Here is an 18,107-nt window from a genome sequence, read left to right as displayed (position 1 = left end):
CTCATTGAAAATTTTGGTTAAACTTTTACAACGAGCTCTGTTGTAGAGCCCCCCCCCCAGCTCAGAGTTAGTCATTTATTGAACTGTCCTGATAATTGAGTAGTTTTATAAGCCAGTGTCTTCACTCTGACTGTGTTTAGGTTCGCCGGCAGACCAGGGAAATATAATAAACTGTTTAACAGATGGAGACTGGAGGAGGTGAGTGGAGTCATGAAGCATAACAACAATAAAAACAGTCTGTGTCCTAAATAGCACTCTATTCCTTATATAGTGTGCACTATGTAGAGAATAGGGTCTAAAGTAGTGTGCTATGAAGGGAATAAGGTCTAAAGTAGTGCACTATGTAGGGAATAGGGTCTAAAGTAGTGCACTATGAAAGGAATAGGGTCTAAAGTAGTGCACTATGAAGGGAATAGGGTCTAAAGTAGTGCACTATGAAGGGAATAGGGTCTAAAGTAGTGCACTATGAAGGGAATAGGGTCTAAAGTTGTGCACTATGTAGGGAATAGAGTGCCATATTGGGACATCTCCAAGGATATTATTTCAACCCTGATAGAGATGGTTATAGCCTTTCCGTTTGACTGTAGATTTTACAGCACATAATAGAGATTCCTCATTGTCATATTCGTTTTAATGATTACTTTTGCATCAAATGGAACGATTCCTTTCACGTGAGATTTCACCGTTAATTTGACCGTTTTAATTTTTCTGTAATTATGCTTTATAATGGTGCTAAAAACTGTCACAAGGAGCTTGAAATGAGTAGCAGGCATCACCCGTTTGAGGTGTAATTACACAAGTGATTAATGACGGCTCCCTATTACTGATTATGCTGATTATAAAGCAGGAAGTTAAGTATGAATATTGACGTTTTTGACTGTTTTATTTTGATTTATTTTATTCAGTGCCACCACAAAGGGATTTGTAATGTGTAATTTTGTCATTTATACATGTTTTTTTCTTGTTTTTCTTTCATTCAGTGCCACCCCAGTGGCTGTCTGATCGATCTGTGTCTACAAATGGGAGTCATCATGGTACTGAAACAGATCTGGAACAACTTCATGGAACTGGGTTATCCGTAAGGACTGTCAAATTACTCAATTCAATTCAAGGGTTTTATTGGCATGGGAAACATGTGTTAACATTGCCAAAGCAAGTGAGGTAGATAAAGTGAATATATAAAGTGAAATAAACAATACAAATTAACAGTAAACATTACACATACAGAAGTTTCAAAACAATAAAGACATTACAAATGTCATATTATATATATATATATATACAGTGTTTTAACAATGTACAAATGGTTAAAGGACACAAGATAAAATAAATAAGCATAAATATGGGTTGTATTTACAATGGTGTTTGTACTTCACTGGTTGCCCTTTTCTCGTGGCAACAGGTCACAAATCTTGCTGCTCTGATGGCACACTGTGGAATTTCACCCAGTAGATATGGGAGTTTTTCAAAATTGGATTTGTTTTCGAATTCTTTGTGGATCTGTGTAATCTGAGGGAAATATGTCTCTCTAATATGGTCATACATTGGGCAGGAGGTTAGGAAGTGCAGCTCAGTTTCCACCTCATTTTGTGGGCAGTGAGCACATAGCCTGTCTTCTCTTGAGAGCCAGGTCTGCCTACGGCGGCCTTTCTCAATAGCAAGGCTATGCTCACTGAGTCTGTACATAGTCAAAGCTTTCTTTAATTTTGGGTCAGTCACAGTGGTCAGGTATTCTGCCGCTGTGTACTCTCTGTTTAGGGCCAAATAGCATTCTAGTTTGCTCTGTTTTTTTGTTAATTCTTTCCAATGTGTCAAGTAATTATCTTTTTGTTTTCTCATGATTTGGTTGGGTCTAATTGTGCTGCTGTCCTGGGGCTCTGTATGGTGTGTTTGTGTTTGTGAACAGAGCCCCAGGACCAGCTTGCTTAGGGGACTCTTCTCCAGTTTCATCTCTCTGTAGGTGATGGCTTTGTTATGGAAGGTTTGGGGATCGCTTCCTTTTAGGTGGTTATAGAATTTAACGGCTCTTTTCTGGATTTTGATAATTAGTGGGTGTCGGCCTAATTCTGCTCTGCATGCATTATTTGGTGTTCTACGTTGTACACGGAGGATATTTTTGCAGAATTCTGCGTGCAGAGTCTCAATTTGGTTTTTGTCCCATTTTGTGAAGTCTTGGTTGGTGAGCGGACCCCAGACCTCGCAACCATAAAGGGCAATGGGCTCTATGACTGATTCAAGTATTTTTAGCCAAATCCTAATTGGTATGTTGAAATTTATGTTCCTTTTGATGGCATAGAATGCCCTTCTTGCCTTGTCTCTCAGATCGTTCACAGCTTTGTGGAAGTTACCTGTGGCGCTGATGTTTAGGCCAAGGTGTGTATAGTTTTTTGTGTGCTCTAGGGCAACAGTGTCTAGATGGAATTTGTATTTGTGGTCCTGGTGACTGGACCTTTTTTGGAACATCATTATTTTGGTCTTACTGAGATTTACTGTCAGGGCCCAGGTCTGACAGAATCTGTGCATAAGATCTAGGTGCTGCTGTAGGCCCTCCTTGGTTGGTGACAGAAGCACCAGATCATCAGCAAACAGCAGACATTTGACTTCGGATTCTAGTAGGGTGAGGCCGGGTGCTGCAGACTTTTCTAGTGCCCGCGCCAATTCGTTGATATATATGGTGAAGAGGGTGGGGCTTAAGCTGCATCCCTGTCTCACCCCACAACCCTGTGTGAAAAAATGTGTTTTTTGCCAATTTTAACCGCACACTTGTTGTTTGTGTACATGGATTTTATAATGTCGTATATTTTACCCCCAACACCACTTTCCATCAGTTTGTCCAGCAGACCCTCATGCCAAATTGAGTCAAAGGCTTTTTTGAAATCAACAAAGCATGAGAAGACTTTGCCTTTGTTTTGGTTTGTTTGGTTGTCAATTAGGGTGTGCAGGGTGAATACATGGTCTGTTGTACGGTAATTTGGTAAAAAGCCAATTTGACATTTGCTCAGTACATTGTTTTCAATGAGGAAATGTATGAGTCTGCTGTTAATGATAATGCAGAGGATTTTCCCAAGGTTACTGTTGACACATATTCCACGGTAGTTATTGGGGTCAAATTTGTCTCCACTTTTGTGGATTGGGGTGATCAGTCCTTGGTTCAAAATATTGGGGAAGATGCCAGAGCGAAGGATGATGTTAAAGAGTTTTAGTATAGCCAATTGGAATTTGTTGTCTGTATATTTGATCATTTCATTGAGGATACCATCAACACCACAGGCCTTTTTGAGTTGGAGGTTTTTTATTTTGTCCTGTAACTCATTCAATGTAATTGGAGAATCCAGTGGGTTCTGGTAGTCTTTAATAGCTGATTCTAAGATCTGTATTTGATCATGTATATGTTTTTGCTCTTTATTCTTTGTTATAGAGCCAAAAAGATTGGAGAAGTGGTTTACCCATACCTCTCCATTTTGGATAGATAATTCTTTGTGTTGTTGTTTGTTTAGTGTTTTCCAATTTTCCCAGAAGTGGTTAGAGTCTATGGATTCTTCAATTACATTGAGCTGATTTCTGATATGCTGTTCCTTCTTTTTCCGTAGTGTATTTCTGTATTGTTTTAGTGATTCACCATAGTGAAGGCGTAGACTCAGGTTTTCCGGGTCTCTATGTTTTTGGTTGGACAGGTTTCTCAATTTCTTTCTTTGATTTTTGCATTCTTCATCAAACCATTTGTCATTGTTGTTAATTGTCTTCGGTTTTCTATTTGAGATTTTTAGATTTGATAGGGAAGCTGAGAGGTCAAATATACTGTTAAGATTTTCTACTGCCAAGTTTACACCTTCACTTTTACAGTGGAACGTTTTACCCAGGAAATTGTCTTTAAAAGGGATTGAATTTGTTGTTGCCTAATTGTTTTTTTGGTAGGTTTCCAAATTGCATTCCTTCCATCTATAGCATTTTTTAATGTTACTCAGTTCCTTTGGCTTTGATGCCTCATGATTGAGTATTGCTCTGTTTAAGTAGACTGTGATTTTGCTGTGGTCTGATAGGGGTGTCAGTGGGCTGACTGTGAACGCTCTGAGAGACTCTGGGTTGAGGTCAGTGATAAAGTAGTCTACAGTACTACTGCCAAGAGATGAGCTATATGTGTACCTACCATAGGAGTTCCCTCGAAGCCTACCATTGACTATGTACATACCCAGCGTGCGACAGAGCTGCAGGAGTTGTGACCTGTTTTTGTTGGTTATGTTGTCATAGTTGTGCCTAGGGGGGCATATGTGGGAGGGAATGCTGTCACCTCCAGGCAGGTGTTTGTCCCCCTGTGTGCTGAGGGTGTCAGGTTCTTGTCCGGTTCTGGCATTTAGGTCGCCACAGACTAGTACATGTCCCTGGGCCTGGAAATGATTGATTTCCCCTCCAGGATGGAGAAGCTGTCTTCAATAAAGTATGGGGATTCTAGTGGGGGGATATAGGTAGCACACAGGAGGACATTTTCTCTGTTAGGATAATTTCCTTTTGAATTTCTAGCCAAATGTAGAATGTTCCTGTTTTGATTAATTTAATGGAGTGAGTTAAGTCTGCTCTATACAAAATTAGCATACCCCCTGAGTCCCTTCCCTGTTTCACTTCTGGTAGTTTGGTGGATGGGACTACCAGCTCTCTGTAACCTAGAGGGCAACCAGTGGGTCCGTCTCCTCTATACCAGGTTTCTTGCAGGATGACAATGTCTGTATTACCGATTTCTTTGGTAAGTCCGGGTTCCTGCTCTTTAGGCCAAAGGCAGATGACCTCAGGCCTCAGATATTCCAGGATGATATAGTGAAGGCTTTTTGTTCCATAGAGTGTCCAATGTTGTTAGTCGTGGTTTGGCCTCAGGCCAGTAAGTGTGAGCAGAGCCTGCTGAGCATCTGGTACATGCCATTTGCTTGGGCGAGTGTGAGAGTGGGGGCTGGGACTGTTTGCCCGCTCACTACCTGGGCGTATGTGTGGCTTCCATGTTGAGGCCTTCTTTACGGGGGTGGGGTGCATGGGGTGGGCAGGAGTGGCATAGGTCTGATCTGAGGGGGCCTAAATGGGGTGTGGGCATGGTTGACGTGGGGGGGTGTTGATTGGTTGGGGTGGGGGTGTGGATGTGTCTGGGGGTGCTGTGGTCTGGATGTAATTCCTCTTGGCGTGGGTCCTCTATGTGTAGGTCCAGGGGGGGGTCCTGCAGGTCTGAGAGGGTCTCTCTCTCTCTCTCTCTCTCTCTCTCTCTCTCTCTCTGGAGCTGGGTTATCCGTTAGGACCATCAAATTACTCTCAATCTCTGTCTCTCTCTCTCTGTGGATATTTACAATATGAAAATAAGAAGAATCAAAGTTGTCAATGGCCTTATTCTGCCCTGCATGCATTGTTTGTAGTTTTCCTCTGGACATGTAGGATAATCTTACAGAATTCTGCATGTGGGGTTTCAATGGGGTGTTTGTCCCATTTGATGAAATCTTGTTTTGCAGGTGGACCCCACACCTCGCTGCCATAAAGTGCAATTGGTTCAATGACACATTCAATTAGTTTTAGCCAAAATTTGATAGGTATTTCAAGTGGAATTTGTTTTTTTATGTCATAGAATGCCCTGCGTGCTTTCTCTCTCAGTTCATTCACTGCCTCATTAAGGTGTCCAGTTGAACTTATTTTTAAACCTCAGTAATTGTAGTGTGTGCTGTACTCTATATATTTTGTACCAATTGAAAACTTTGGTCTAATTCCCTGAGATCTGGATCTTCTCTGGAAAATCATTATATTAGTCTATTTGGGGTTTACTGCCAGGGCCCAGGTCTGGCAGTACTGCTCTAGCAGGTCCAGGCTCTGCTGCAGGCCATGTGCTGTGGGTGACCGAAGGCATAGGTACTCTGCGAAGACAAGGCATTTAACCTCTGAATTGTGGAGACTAACACCAAGGGCTGAGGATTTTTCTAGAATAGTGGCCAATTCATTGATGTAAATATTGAAGAGAGCAGGGCTTAGATTGCAGATTACAGATCTCTGTCTTTGTCTCTCTCTCAATCTCTGTCTTTGTCTCTCTCTCAATCTCTGTCTCTGTCTCTCACCCCCCCCCCCCCCTCTCTAACTCTCCAGTCTGCTGCAGAACTGGTGGTCTCGGAGGAAGATCAAGCAGACAGAGAGGGAAGAGAGAACACGAGGGGGACAGAATGTGGAGATCAAAGTACAGCTTCCTCAGTGGGACGTAGACTGGAACCTGCAGCCCATGAACGCCCACGGACTGGTGGATGAGTACCTGGAGATGGGTAAGAGATATCAGCTATGTTACCATGGAGTAGTAGATGAGTACCTGGAGATGGGTAAGAAATATTAGCTATGTTACCATGGAGTAGTAGATGAGTACCTGGAGATGGGTAAGAGATATCAGCTATGTTACCATGGAGTAGTAGATGAGTACCTGGAGATGGGTAAGACATATTAGCTATGTTACCATGGACTAGTACAGTGGTTCCCAAGCTTTTCATATTCCCGTACCCCTTCAAACATTCAACCTCTAGCTGCGTACCCCTTCCAACACAAGGGTCAGCGCACTCTCAAATTTAGTTTTTTAGCATTATTGTAAGCCTGCCACACACAGTGGACAACATGGGAGTAGTACAATGCTGTGTACTACTCCCTTCACAGAACCGCGCAACCTGGCTCTAACCAGAATAGAAAGAGGAGTGGGAGGCCCCGGTGCACAATTGAACAAGAGGACAAGTACATTAGAGTGTCGAGATTTGCGAAACAGACGCCTCATAAGTCCTCAACGGGTAGCTTCAAACACCAGTCTCAACGTCAGCAGTGAAGAGGCGACTCCGGGATGCTGGCCTTCTAGGCAGAGTTGCAAAGAAAAAGCCATAACTCAGATTGGCCATTTGAAAGAAAATATTAAGATGGGCAAAAGAACACAGATACTGGACAGAGGAACTCTGCCTAGAAGGCCAGCATCCCGGAGTCGCCTCTTCACTGTTGACATTGAGGCTGGTGTTTTGTGGGTACTATTTAATGAAGCTACCAGTTGAGGACTTATGAGGTGTCTGTTTCTCAAATCTCGACACTCTAATGCACTTGTCCTCTTGTTCAATTGTGCACCGTGAAGAGAAGATGGAGAAAAAGGGGGCGGAGTTTGGGCTGCCTTCTGAGAAGACCGATGCTGGCACTAAGACCGCACTCAATGAGCTGTATTCCGTCATAAGCAAACAGGAAAACGCTCATCCAGAGGCGGCGCTCCTAGTGGCCGGGGACTTTGATGCAGGGAAACTTAAATCCATTTTACCTCATTTCTATCAGCATGTTAAATGTGCAACAAGAGGGAAAGATCTACAGACCACTTTTACTCTACAAAGCTCTCCCTTGCCCTCCATTTTGGCAAATCTGACCATAATTCTATCCTCCTGATTCCTGCTTACAAGCAAAAATTAAACAGGAAGCACCAGTGACTCGGTCAATAAAAAAGTGGTCAGATGAAGCAGATGCTAAACTACAGGACTGTTTTGCAGCACAGACTGGAATATGTTCAGGGAGTCTTCCGATGGCATTGAGGAGTACACTATTGACGCTGTATATTGCCAACTACTTTAATGATTTGGCAAGATTAGTAAACTTAGACATGACATGCCAGCAACAAACGCTGACACTACACATCCCAAGTATATCTGACCAAATTATGAAAAACAAGCATTGTAATTTTGAATTCCGTAAAGTGAGTGTGCAAGAGGTACATTTTTTGTTGTTGTTGTCTGTCAACAATAACAGGCCACCGGGGTCTGACAACTTGAATGGAAAATTACTGAGGATGATAGCGGACGATATTGTAACTCCTATTTGTCTTTTTTTTTAAATGTAAGTGTGTGTCCCCAGGCTTGGAGGGAAGCACAAGTCATTCCACTACCTAAGAATAGTAAAGCCCCCTTTACTGGCTCAAGCATTAAAATCAGTAAAATTAGATTTAAAAAAACAGATTAAAAAACACCTTATGGAACAGTGGGACTGTGAAGCAACACAAACATTGGCACACACACACACACACACACACACACACACACACACACACACACACACACACACACACACACACACACACACGATAACATACATACACATGGATTTTGTACTGTAGATATGTGGTAGTGGTGGACTAGGGGCCTGATGGCACACAGTGTGTTGTGAAATCTGGTGTATTGTATGTTGTATAAAATTGTATAAACGGCCTTAATTTTGCTGGACACCAGGAAGATTATCTGCTGCTTATGGGAATGCATAATACAGTTTTTAACCATCACTTTGGCACTAATTTCGGAACCTTGATGTCCTTTTTCAAAACTCTAGACACAAAACTCACAACCAATGATCAAAATGCAAATTTTTCAATACTATATCACATTTTCCAATTGCTTGGAATCAGTGCACATAAAGCTAAAATCATTTGTTCATTGAACTAAAATCACCTGTTCAAAATGACACAACTTAACATCAAAGTATTACCATTTCAAAATTAAATTCACACATTACATCTGAGATGACTGTCTATTCATTTCATTACAATGATCTAACTATCAATTGATACAACTGATCAAAATGATAAGTAACTGTTGCATTACTCTTAAAGCATCGTTTTATGGAAACAATATTCCATGTTTAGATCTTGAAAGTTTCAGGATAACGAGATCCATTGACACCAATTACCGTGGAACATGAACCAATTGGATTACATTATCTATGGATGTAATATTTCATCATCATTCTTTATCAGACACTGTTTCTATGGTCCCATGTACCCCTTTTCCCAGACCAAGTTTTCAGATTTGACATCACTGTACACTCACCGGCCACCTTATTAGGTACACCTATCTAGTACTGGGTAGGACCACTTTTGCCTCCACAACAGCCTGAATTATTCATGGCGTCGTACGTTATGAGATGCCCTTCTGCACACCACTGTTTAAACAGCTGTTATTTGAGCATTTGTGGCCTTTCTGTTAGTTTGAATGAGTCTGGACATTCTCCTCTGACCTCTCTCATTAACAAGGTGTTTTAGCCCACAGAACTGCCACTCACTGAATGTGTTTTGTTTATCGCACCATTCTCTGTCAACTCTAGAGACTGTAGTGCGTAAAAATCCCAGGAAGGCAGCTGTTTCTGAGATGCTGGAATCACCATGTGTGGCATCAACAATCATACCACGGTCAAAGTTGCTTAGGTTACGCATCTTGCCGTTCTAATGTTTGGTTGAACAACGTCTAAAGCTCTCTACTCTATACACTCTATATATTGAGTTGCAGGCAGCCACATGATTCGCTGTTCGAATGTAACCTTCCTTGATGGGCTAAATCAGGTCTGTAGAGCTGATGGCGTGACCTATGTCATTGTGTGGGATAATGTCAGGTTCCACCATGCTCAAATGGTGCAAGCCTGGTTTCAGGCCCAACCACAATTTACCACCCTGTACTTACCCCCATACTCTCCTTTCCTTAACCCAATTGAGGAATTTTTCTCCACATGGAGGTGGAAGGTATATGATAGGCGCCTTCACGAACAAGCCACCCTTCTCCATGGATGACGCATGCAATGACATCACGGGAGACCAGCGTCAGGCCTGGATTCGCCATGACCGAAGATTCTTCCCAAGATGTTTGGCTAATGAAAACATCCATTGTGATGTGGATGAGAACCTGTGGGCCAAATCCCCAAGACAGGGTTGATGGAAATATAGAAGTACAGTAATCAATCTTTTGTTTTGCTTTTTACAGTAAGCCAGGTGAGGAACACCACCGTTGACCTTTAACTGTTTGTTTTTTTGTAGCTAATTATTTTTGCTTTGATTCAAAGAAACCTATGTTGTGATTTTTATTGTATTTCATCAAAAAATTTCATATTTTGTTCAATGATTCCATTGTGTCTGTAGTATTCTCTCTACTAGTCCTTTTAAAGTGATGTATTCACATGTAGTAGCATAATGAAACATGTATCACATATTTTGTACTACAATATTTAATGATTGTACGAACAACGACACAGTGAAACTATTGGTATCTTGTGTGTGGATGATCTAAATGAATGTTCCTATGGTATTTCATGATACATTAGTTATTTGAACCAATGATTCTGCAAGTGCAAGGTTTCTTTAAAGATATGAATGCGCAATGCAATATTTTGAACATTAGACAGCCTGTGTTAAAAGTGATGACCGTTTTGAGTTTTGTCTAGAGTTTTGAAAAATGAACACACGGTTCTGAAATTAGAGCCAAAGTGATTGTTATAAACTGTAAATACAAAATACAAATACAAATAGCTGACCAATCAGCCTGTTACCAACCCCTAGTAAACTTTTGGAAAAAATTGTGTTTGACCAGATACAATGGTATTTTACAGTAAACAAAAAGACGACAGACTTTCAGCATGCTTATAGGGAAGGACATTCAACAAGCACAGCACTTACACAAATGGCTGATGATTGGCTGAGATAAATTGGTGATAAAAAGATTGTGGGAGCTGTTTTGTTAGACTTCAGTGCAGATGTTGACATTATCGATCATAGTCTGCTGCTGGAAAAATGTATATGTTATGGCTTTACACCCCCTGCTATATTGTGGATAAAGAGTTACTTGTCTAACAGAACACAGAGGGTGTTCTTTAATGGAAGCCTCTCCAACAAAATCCAGGTAGAATCAGGAATTCCCCAGGGCAGCTGTCTAGGCCCCTTACTTTTTTCAATCTTACTAATGACATGTCACTGGCTTTGAGTAAAGCCAGTGTCTATGTATGCAGATGACTCAACACTATACATGTCAGCTACTACATCGACTGAAATGACTGCAACATTTAAAAAATTGCTGCAGTTAGTTTCAGAGTGGGTGGCAAGGAATAAGTTAGTCTTAAATACTTCTAAAACTAAAAGCATTTGGGACAAATCCTTCATTAAACCCTAAACCGCAACTAAATCTCGTGAAAAATAACGTGGAAATAGAGGTGTAGAGGTGACTGAACTACTTGGAGTAACTCTGGATTGTAAATTGTCATGGTCAAAACATATTGATACAACAGTAGCTAAGATGGGGAGAAGTCTGTCCATAATAAAGCGCTGCTCTGCATTCTTAACAGCACTATCAACAAGGCAGGTCCTACAGGCTGCACCTGGACTACTGTTCAGTTGTGTAGTCAGGTGCCACAAAGAGGGACTTATGAAAATTACAATTGGCTCAGAACAGGGCAGCACGGCTTGCCCTTGGATGTACACAGAGAGCTAATATTAATAATATGCATGTCAATCTCTCCTGGCTCAAAGTGGAGAAGAGATTGACTTCATCACTATTTGTATTTAATAATAATAATAATATATCCCATTTAGCAGATGCTTTTGTCCAAAGCGACTTACAAGTCGGCTGGGGCCACTACTTTTGCATATGGGTGGCCCCAGTGGGAATCGAACCCACGACGCTTGGCGTTGCAAGCGCCATGCTCTACCGACTGAGCCACACAGGACCCTATTTATGCACCGAGCTGTCTGTTTGAACTACTGGCACACAGCTCGGACACCCATGCATACCCAACAAGACATGCCACAAGAGGTCTCTTCACAGTCCCCAAGTCCAGAACAGACAATGGGAGGCGCACAGTACTACATAGAGCCATGACTACATGAAACTCTATTCCACATCAGGTAACTGATACAAGCAGTAGAATCAGATTTTAAATAACTAATAAAGATATACCTAATGGAACAGTGAGGACAGTGAAGCAACACAAATATAGACACAGCCACATGCATACACACACACGCTAACATAGGCACTATACACACACGTAGACATGGATTTTGTACTGTGGATATGTGGTAGTGGTAGTGTGTTGTGAAATCCGTGAATGTATTGTAATGTTTTTTAAATTGTATAAACTGCCTTAATTTTGCTGGACCCAGTAAATAGTAGCTGCCTTGGCAGCAGCTAATGAGTTTCCATAATAAATATAAATAAATACCAATACTGAGGTTAACCACAGGATGTTCAAACCCACCATTATAACCATCTATTTTCTGCTTCTTCTGCTTCTACTTCCTCCTGCTCATCTTCTTCTCAGTTCTCCAGTTTGGTTTCACCACGATCTTTGTGGCTGCATTCCCATTGGCTCCTCTACTGGCTCTGCTCAACAACATCATCGAGATACGACTGGACGCCTACAAGTTTGTCACCCAGTGGAGGAGACCCATGCCTGCCAGAGCCACAGACATTGGTCAGTAATACAGCCACAGACATTGGTCAGAAATACAGATATAGGTCAGTAATACGCAAACAGATACAAGTCAGTAATACAGACACAGATACAGGTCAGTAATACAGACACAGATACAGGTCAGTAATACAGACACAGATACAGGTCAGTAATACAGACACAGCTACAGGTCAGTAATACAGACACAGATACAGGTCAGTAATACAGACACAGATACAGGTCAGTAATACAGACACAGATACAGGTCAGTAATACAGATACAGTTCAGTAATACAGATACAGGTCAGTAATACAGACACAGATACAGGTCAGTAATACAGACACAGATACAGGTCAGTAATACAGACACAGATACAGGTCAGTAATACAGATACAGGTCAGTAATACAGATACAGGTCAGTAATACAGACACGGATACAGGTCAGTAATACAGACACAGATACAGGTCTGTAATACAGACACAGATACAGGTCTGTAATACAGACACAGGTCAGTAATACAGACACAGATACAGGTCAGTAATACAGACACAGATATAGGTCAGTAATACAGACACAGATACAGGTCAGTAATACAGACACAGATACAGGTCAGTAATACAGACACAGATACAGGTCAGTAATACAGACACAGATACAGGTCAGTAATACAGACACAGATACAGGTCAGTAATACAGACACAGATACAGGTCAGTAATACAGACACAGATACAGGTCAGTAATACAGACACAGATACAGGTCAGTAATACAGATATACAGGTCAGTAATACAGACACAGATACAGGTCAGTAATACAGACACAGATACAGGTCAGTAATACAGACACAGATACAGGTCAGTAATACAGACACAGATACAGGTCAGTAATACAGACACAGATACAGGTCAGTAATACAGACACAGATACAGGTCAGTAATACAGACACAGGTCAGGTCAGTAATACAGACACAGATACAGGTCAGTAATACAGACACAGATACAGGTCAGTAATACAGACACAGTACATACAGGTAATCAGGTCAGTAATACAGACACAGCTACAGGTCAGTAATACAGATACAGGTCAGTAATACAGACACAGATACAGGTCAGTAATACAGATACAGGTCAGTACAGACACAATACAGACACAGCTACAGGTCAGTAATACAGACACAGATACAGGTCAGTAATACAGACACAGCTACAGGTCAGTAATACAGACACAGATACAGGTCAGTAATACAGACACAGATACAGGTCAGTAATACAGACACAGATACAGGTCAGTAATACAGACACAGATACAGGTCAGTAATACAGACACAGATACAGGTCAGTAATACAGACACAGATACAGGTCAGTAATACAGACACAGATACAGGTCAGTAATACAGACACAGATACAGGTCAGTAATACAGACACAGATACAGGTCAGTAATACAGACACAGATACAGGTCAGTAATACAGACACAGATACAGGTCAGTAATACAGACAGCTACAGGTCAGTAATACAGACACAGATACAGGTCAGTAATACAGACACAGATACAGGTCAGTAATACAGACACAGATACAGGTCAGTAATACAGACACAGATACAGGTCAGTAATACAGACACAGATACAGGTCAGTAATACAGATACAGGTCAGTAATACAGACACAGATACAGGTCAGTAATACAGACACAGATACAGGTCAGTAATACAGACACAGATACAGGTCAGTAATACAGACACAGATACAGGTCAGTAATACAGACACAGATACAGGTCAGTAATACAGACACAGATACAGGTCAGTAATACAGACACAGCTACAGGTCAGTAATACAGACACAGATACAGGTCAGTAATACAGACACAGATACAGGTCAGTAATACAGACACAGATACAGGTCAGTAATACAGACACAGCTACAGGTCAGTAATACAGATACAGGTCAGTAATACAGACACAGATACAGGTCAGTAATACAGACACAGATACAGGTCAGTAATACAGACACAGATACAGGTCAGTAATACAGACACAGATACAGGTCAGTAATACAGACACAGCTACAGGTCAGTAATACAGATACAGGTCAGTAATACAGACACAGATACAGGTCAGTAATACAGACACAGATACAGGTCAGTAATACAGACACAGATACAGGTCAGTAATACAGACACAGATACAGGTCAGTAATACAGACACAGATACAGGTCAGTAATACAGACACAGATACAGGTCAGTAATACAGACACAGATACAGGTCAGTAATACAGATACAGGTCAGTAATACAGACACAGATACAGATCAGTTAATTCAGACACAGATACAGGTCAGTAATACAGACACAGATACAGGTCAGTAATACAGACACAGCTACAGGTCAGTAATACAGACACCTACAGGTCAGTAATACAGACACAGTTACAGGTCAGTAATACAGACACAGCAGACAGGTCAGTAATACAGACACAGATACAGGTCAGTAATACAGACACAGTTACAGGTCAGTAATACAGACACACTACAGGTCAGTAATACAGACACAGATACAGGTCAGTAATACAGACACAGATACAGGTCAAATACAGACACAGATACAGGTCAGTAATACAGACAGGTCATATTACAGGCCAGTAATACAGACACAGATACAGGCCAGTTACAGACACAGATACAGGTCAGTAATACAGACACAGCTACAGGTGTAATACAGACACAGATACAGGTCAGTAATACAGACACAGATACAGGTGGTAATACAGACCTACAGGAGTAATACAGACACAGATACAGGTCAGTAATACAGACACAGATACAGGTCAGTAATACAGACACAGGTGAGTAATACAGACGAAGATACAGGTCAGTAATACAGACACAGATACAGGTCAGTAATACAGACACAGATACAGGTCAGTAATACAGACACAGATATAGGCCAGTAATACAGACACAGATATAGGTCAGTAATACAGACACAGCTACAGGTCAGTAATACAGACACAGATACAGGTCAGTAATACAGGACCAGGTCTGTAATACAGACACAGATACAGGTCAGTAATACCAGCTACAGGTCAGTAATACAGACACAGATACAGGTCAGTAATACAGACACAGATACAGGTCAGTAATACAGACACAGATACAGTTGTCTGTAATACAGTTACAGATAATGCCCAGACCAGATACAGGGTAATACCTTGTGTTACAATATTAGTTGGTTGTTACAGACACAGATACAGGTCAGTAATGACACAGATAGAGGTCAGTGACTTTTTATAGGCCAGTATTACAGACACAGATACAGGTCAGTAACAGGAAATACATTTACAGACACAGATTTTCAGTAATACAGACTACAGTGTTGTAATACAGACACAGATACAGGTCAAATACAGACATTTCACAAAATACAGGTCAGTAATACAGACACAGATATAGGCCAGTAATACAGACACAGGTGTAATACAGACACAGATTTAATACAGACACAGAATTCATGTGATAGGTAAGTAATACAGACACTTTGCAGGTCAGCTAATACAGACACAACTGACAATCTCTTTGGTAAAGAATATAAAGTATTGGATACCAAGACTTAACAGATACTGATGTTACAGACACAGATGGAGTAATACAAAAGCTACAGGTCAGTAATACAGCCTACAGGTCTAATACAGGTCAGTAATACAGACACAGCTACAGGTCAGTAATACAGACACAGATACAGGTCAGTAATACAACACAGATACAGGTCAGTAATACAGACACAGACATAGGTCAGTAATACAGACACAGCTACAGGTCAATTACAGACACAGATTCAGTAATACAGATACAGGTCACAGATACAGGTCAGTAATACAGACACAGTCATGTCTTAAGTGTAAAACAGACAAGATCCATAATCCATATGTTAAGTTTATTGGGAATCCTAATCAGATTCAAACTGTCAGGATTTGGCCAGGGTTTTACCAAGAGGTTTTGGTCACTAGATGCCCCCATTGTGCTTTTAGATTTTAAAGACGAGAGAGAGTAGAAGTATATTATGCATTTTTTCCCTTGTTCCCATCAGGTATCTGGTATGGTATCCTGGAGGGGATCGGCGTGCTGGCTGTCATCACCAACGTCGTCATCGCCATCACCTCCGACTACATTGTATTTAAACCCTTAGTTTCCCTCAGTTCTGTGTTGTCTGTGTTTGTATGTGACCACCCAGCCCTTGTGTTCTGTGTTTTCCTGTGGCTCCGTTGGTGGATGCTTTTTTTTTAATTCGATTTGTGGAAATTTTATTTTGTTCTTGAAAAAGTGTTTTTGTGTTGATACATGTTTTTAAAATGCTATTCCAAATACCACCTTTTGGATTTGCAGAAAAGAATGTTTTTGATATATTTAAGGAGCTTATCCAACTGACAATCTCTTTGATAAAGAATATAAACTATTGGAACCAAGACTTAAAAGAACTGATGTTGGCACAAGATGGAGGAAAAGTTGGAGCCTACCTAATGACATGAGAGTTATTAACTAGCTTCAGTATAAACTAATGTATAGGATTTATTTCAACAGACTCAATTCAGTGGCTCAGTTGGTTAAGTCATGTCTTTGTAAAACTTACAAGACTCCATAATCCATGCCATCTGGGAATCCTGACACAAACTCAGTGCCTCTAAGCTTGACATCATGGGAAAATCAAAAGAAATCAGCCAAGACCTCAGAAAAAAGTTGTAGACCTCCACAAGTCTGGTTCATCCTTGGGAGCAATTTCCAAACGCCTGAAGGTACCACGTTCATCTGTACAAACAATAGTACGCAAGTATAAACACCATGGGACCACGCAGCCATCATACCGCTCAGGAACGAGACGCCTTCTGTCTCCAAGAGATGAACGTACTTTGGTGCGAAAAGTGCAAATCAATCCCAGAACCACAGCAAAGTACCTTGTGAAGATGCTGGAGGAAACAGGGACAAAAGTATCTATATCCACAGTAAAACGAGTCCTAATTTGACATAACCTGAAAGGCTGCTCAGCAAGGAAAAAGCCACTGCTCCAAAACCGCCATAAAAAAGCCAGACTATGGTTTGCAACTGCATGGGGGCAAATGTACTTTTTGGAGGGGCTAAAAAGATTGGCCATAATGACCATCGTTATGTTTTTGGAGAAATGTCCTCTGGTCTGATGAAACTAAAACAAGAGGAAGAACTGGATTGGCCATAATGACCATCAAATGTTATGTTTGGAGGAAAAAGGGGAGTCACAAAGCTTCCAAGCAGGAGAACACCATCCCAACCGTGAAGAATGGGGGAATGGGCAGCATCATGTTGTGGGGGTGTTTGACCCAAGTTAAACAATTTAAAGGCAATGCTACCAAATAATAATTAAGTGTATGTAAACTTCTGACCCACTGGGAATTTGATGAAAGAAAATAAAAGCTGAAATTAATCCTTCTCTCTACTATTATTCTGAGATTTTACATTCTTAAAATAAAGTGGTGATCCTAGCTGACCTAAAACAGGGACTTTTTTTACCAGGATTAAATGTCAGGAATTGTGAAAAACTGAGTTTAAATCTATTTGGCTAAAGTGTATGTAAACTTCCGACTTCAAATATAAAACATTATTATAAATGAACGAACAATGATAACAAAACATTTACCACTGTGAGGTTTCCAAACTAGAGACCTTTATTCTATGATCACACCATACACTATTTTATTTCCATCTCTCATCACACAACAACATGCCATTCCAGCTGAATCTGCTTCCTCCTTCTCTTCTTCTTCTTCTTCCTCCTTCTCTTCTTCTTCTTCCTTCTTCTCTTCTTCTTCTTCCTCCTTCTCTTCTTCTTCTTCCTCCTTCTCTTCTTCTTCCTCCTTCTCT

The 18,107-nt window shown here is 40.9% G+C and overlaps 1 protein-coding gene and 1 non-coding gene across 2 annotated transcripts in view; one reads left to right on the top strand and one right to left on the bottom strand.

Moving 5' to 3' along the window:
• LOC135556918 (anoctamin-3-like) overlaps window positions 1–18,107 on the top strand; it is a 166,235-nt gene that overhangs the window by 133,411 nt on the left and 14,717 nt on the right. The window contains exons 20-24 of the mRNA XM_064990321.1: window positions 141–198; window positions 981–1,078; window positions 6,106–6,275; window positions 12,088–12,240; window positions 16,306–16,483. Coding sequence (XP_064846393.1) covers window positions 141–198; window positions 981–1,078; window positions 6,106–6,275; window positions 12,088–12,240; window positions 16,306–16,483 — 657 coding nt within the window. The remainder of the gene's footprint in view (window positions 1–140; window positions 199–980; window positions 1,079–6,105; window positions 6,276–12,087; window positions 12,241–16,305; window positions 16,484–18,107) is intronic.
• Window positions 11,420–11,495, bottom strand: trnaa-ugc (transfer RNA alanine (anticodon UGC)). The gene has a single exon. It is a non-coding gene; the product is annotated as a tRNA-Ala (tRNA).

This window comes from Oncorhynchus masou, chromosome 15 (genome assembly GCF_036934945.1).
Source record: "Oncorhynchus masou masou isolate Uvic2021 chromosome 15, UVic_Omas_1.1, whole genome shotgun sequence".
NCBI lineage: Eukaryota > Metazoa > Chordata > Actinopteri > Salmoniformes > Salmonidae > Oncorhynchus > Oncorhynchus masou.
This window is presented reverse-complemented; position numbering and strand designations above follow the sequence as displayed.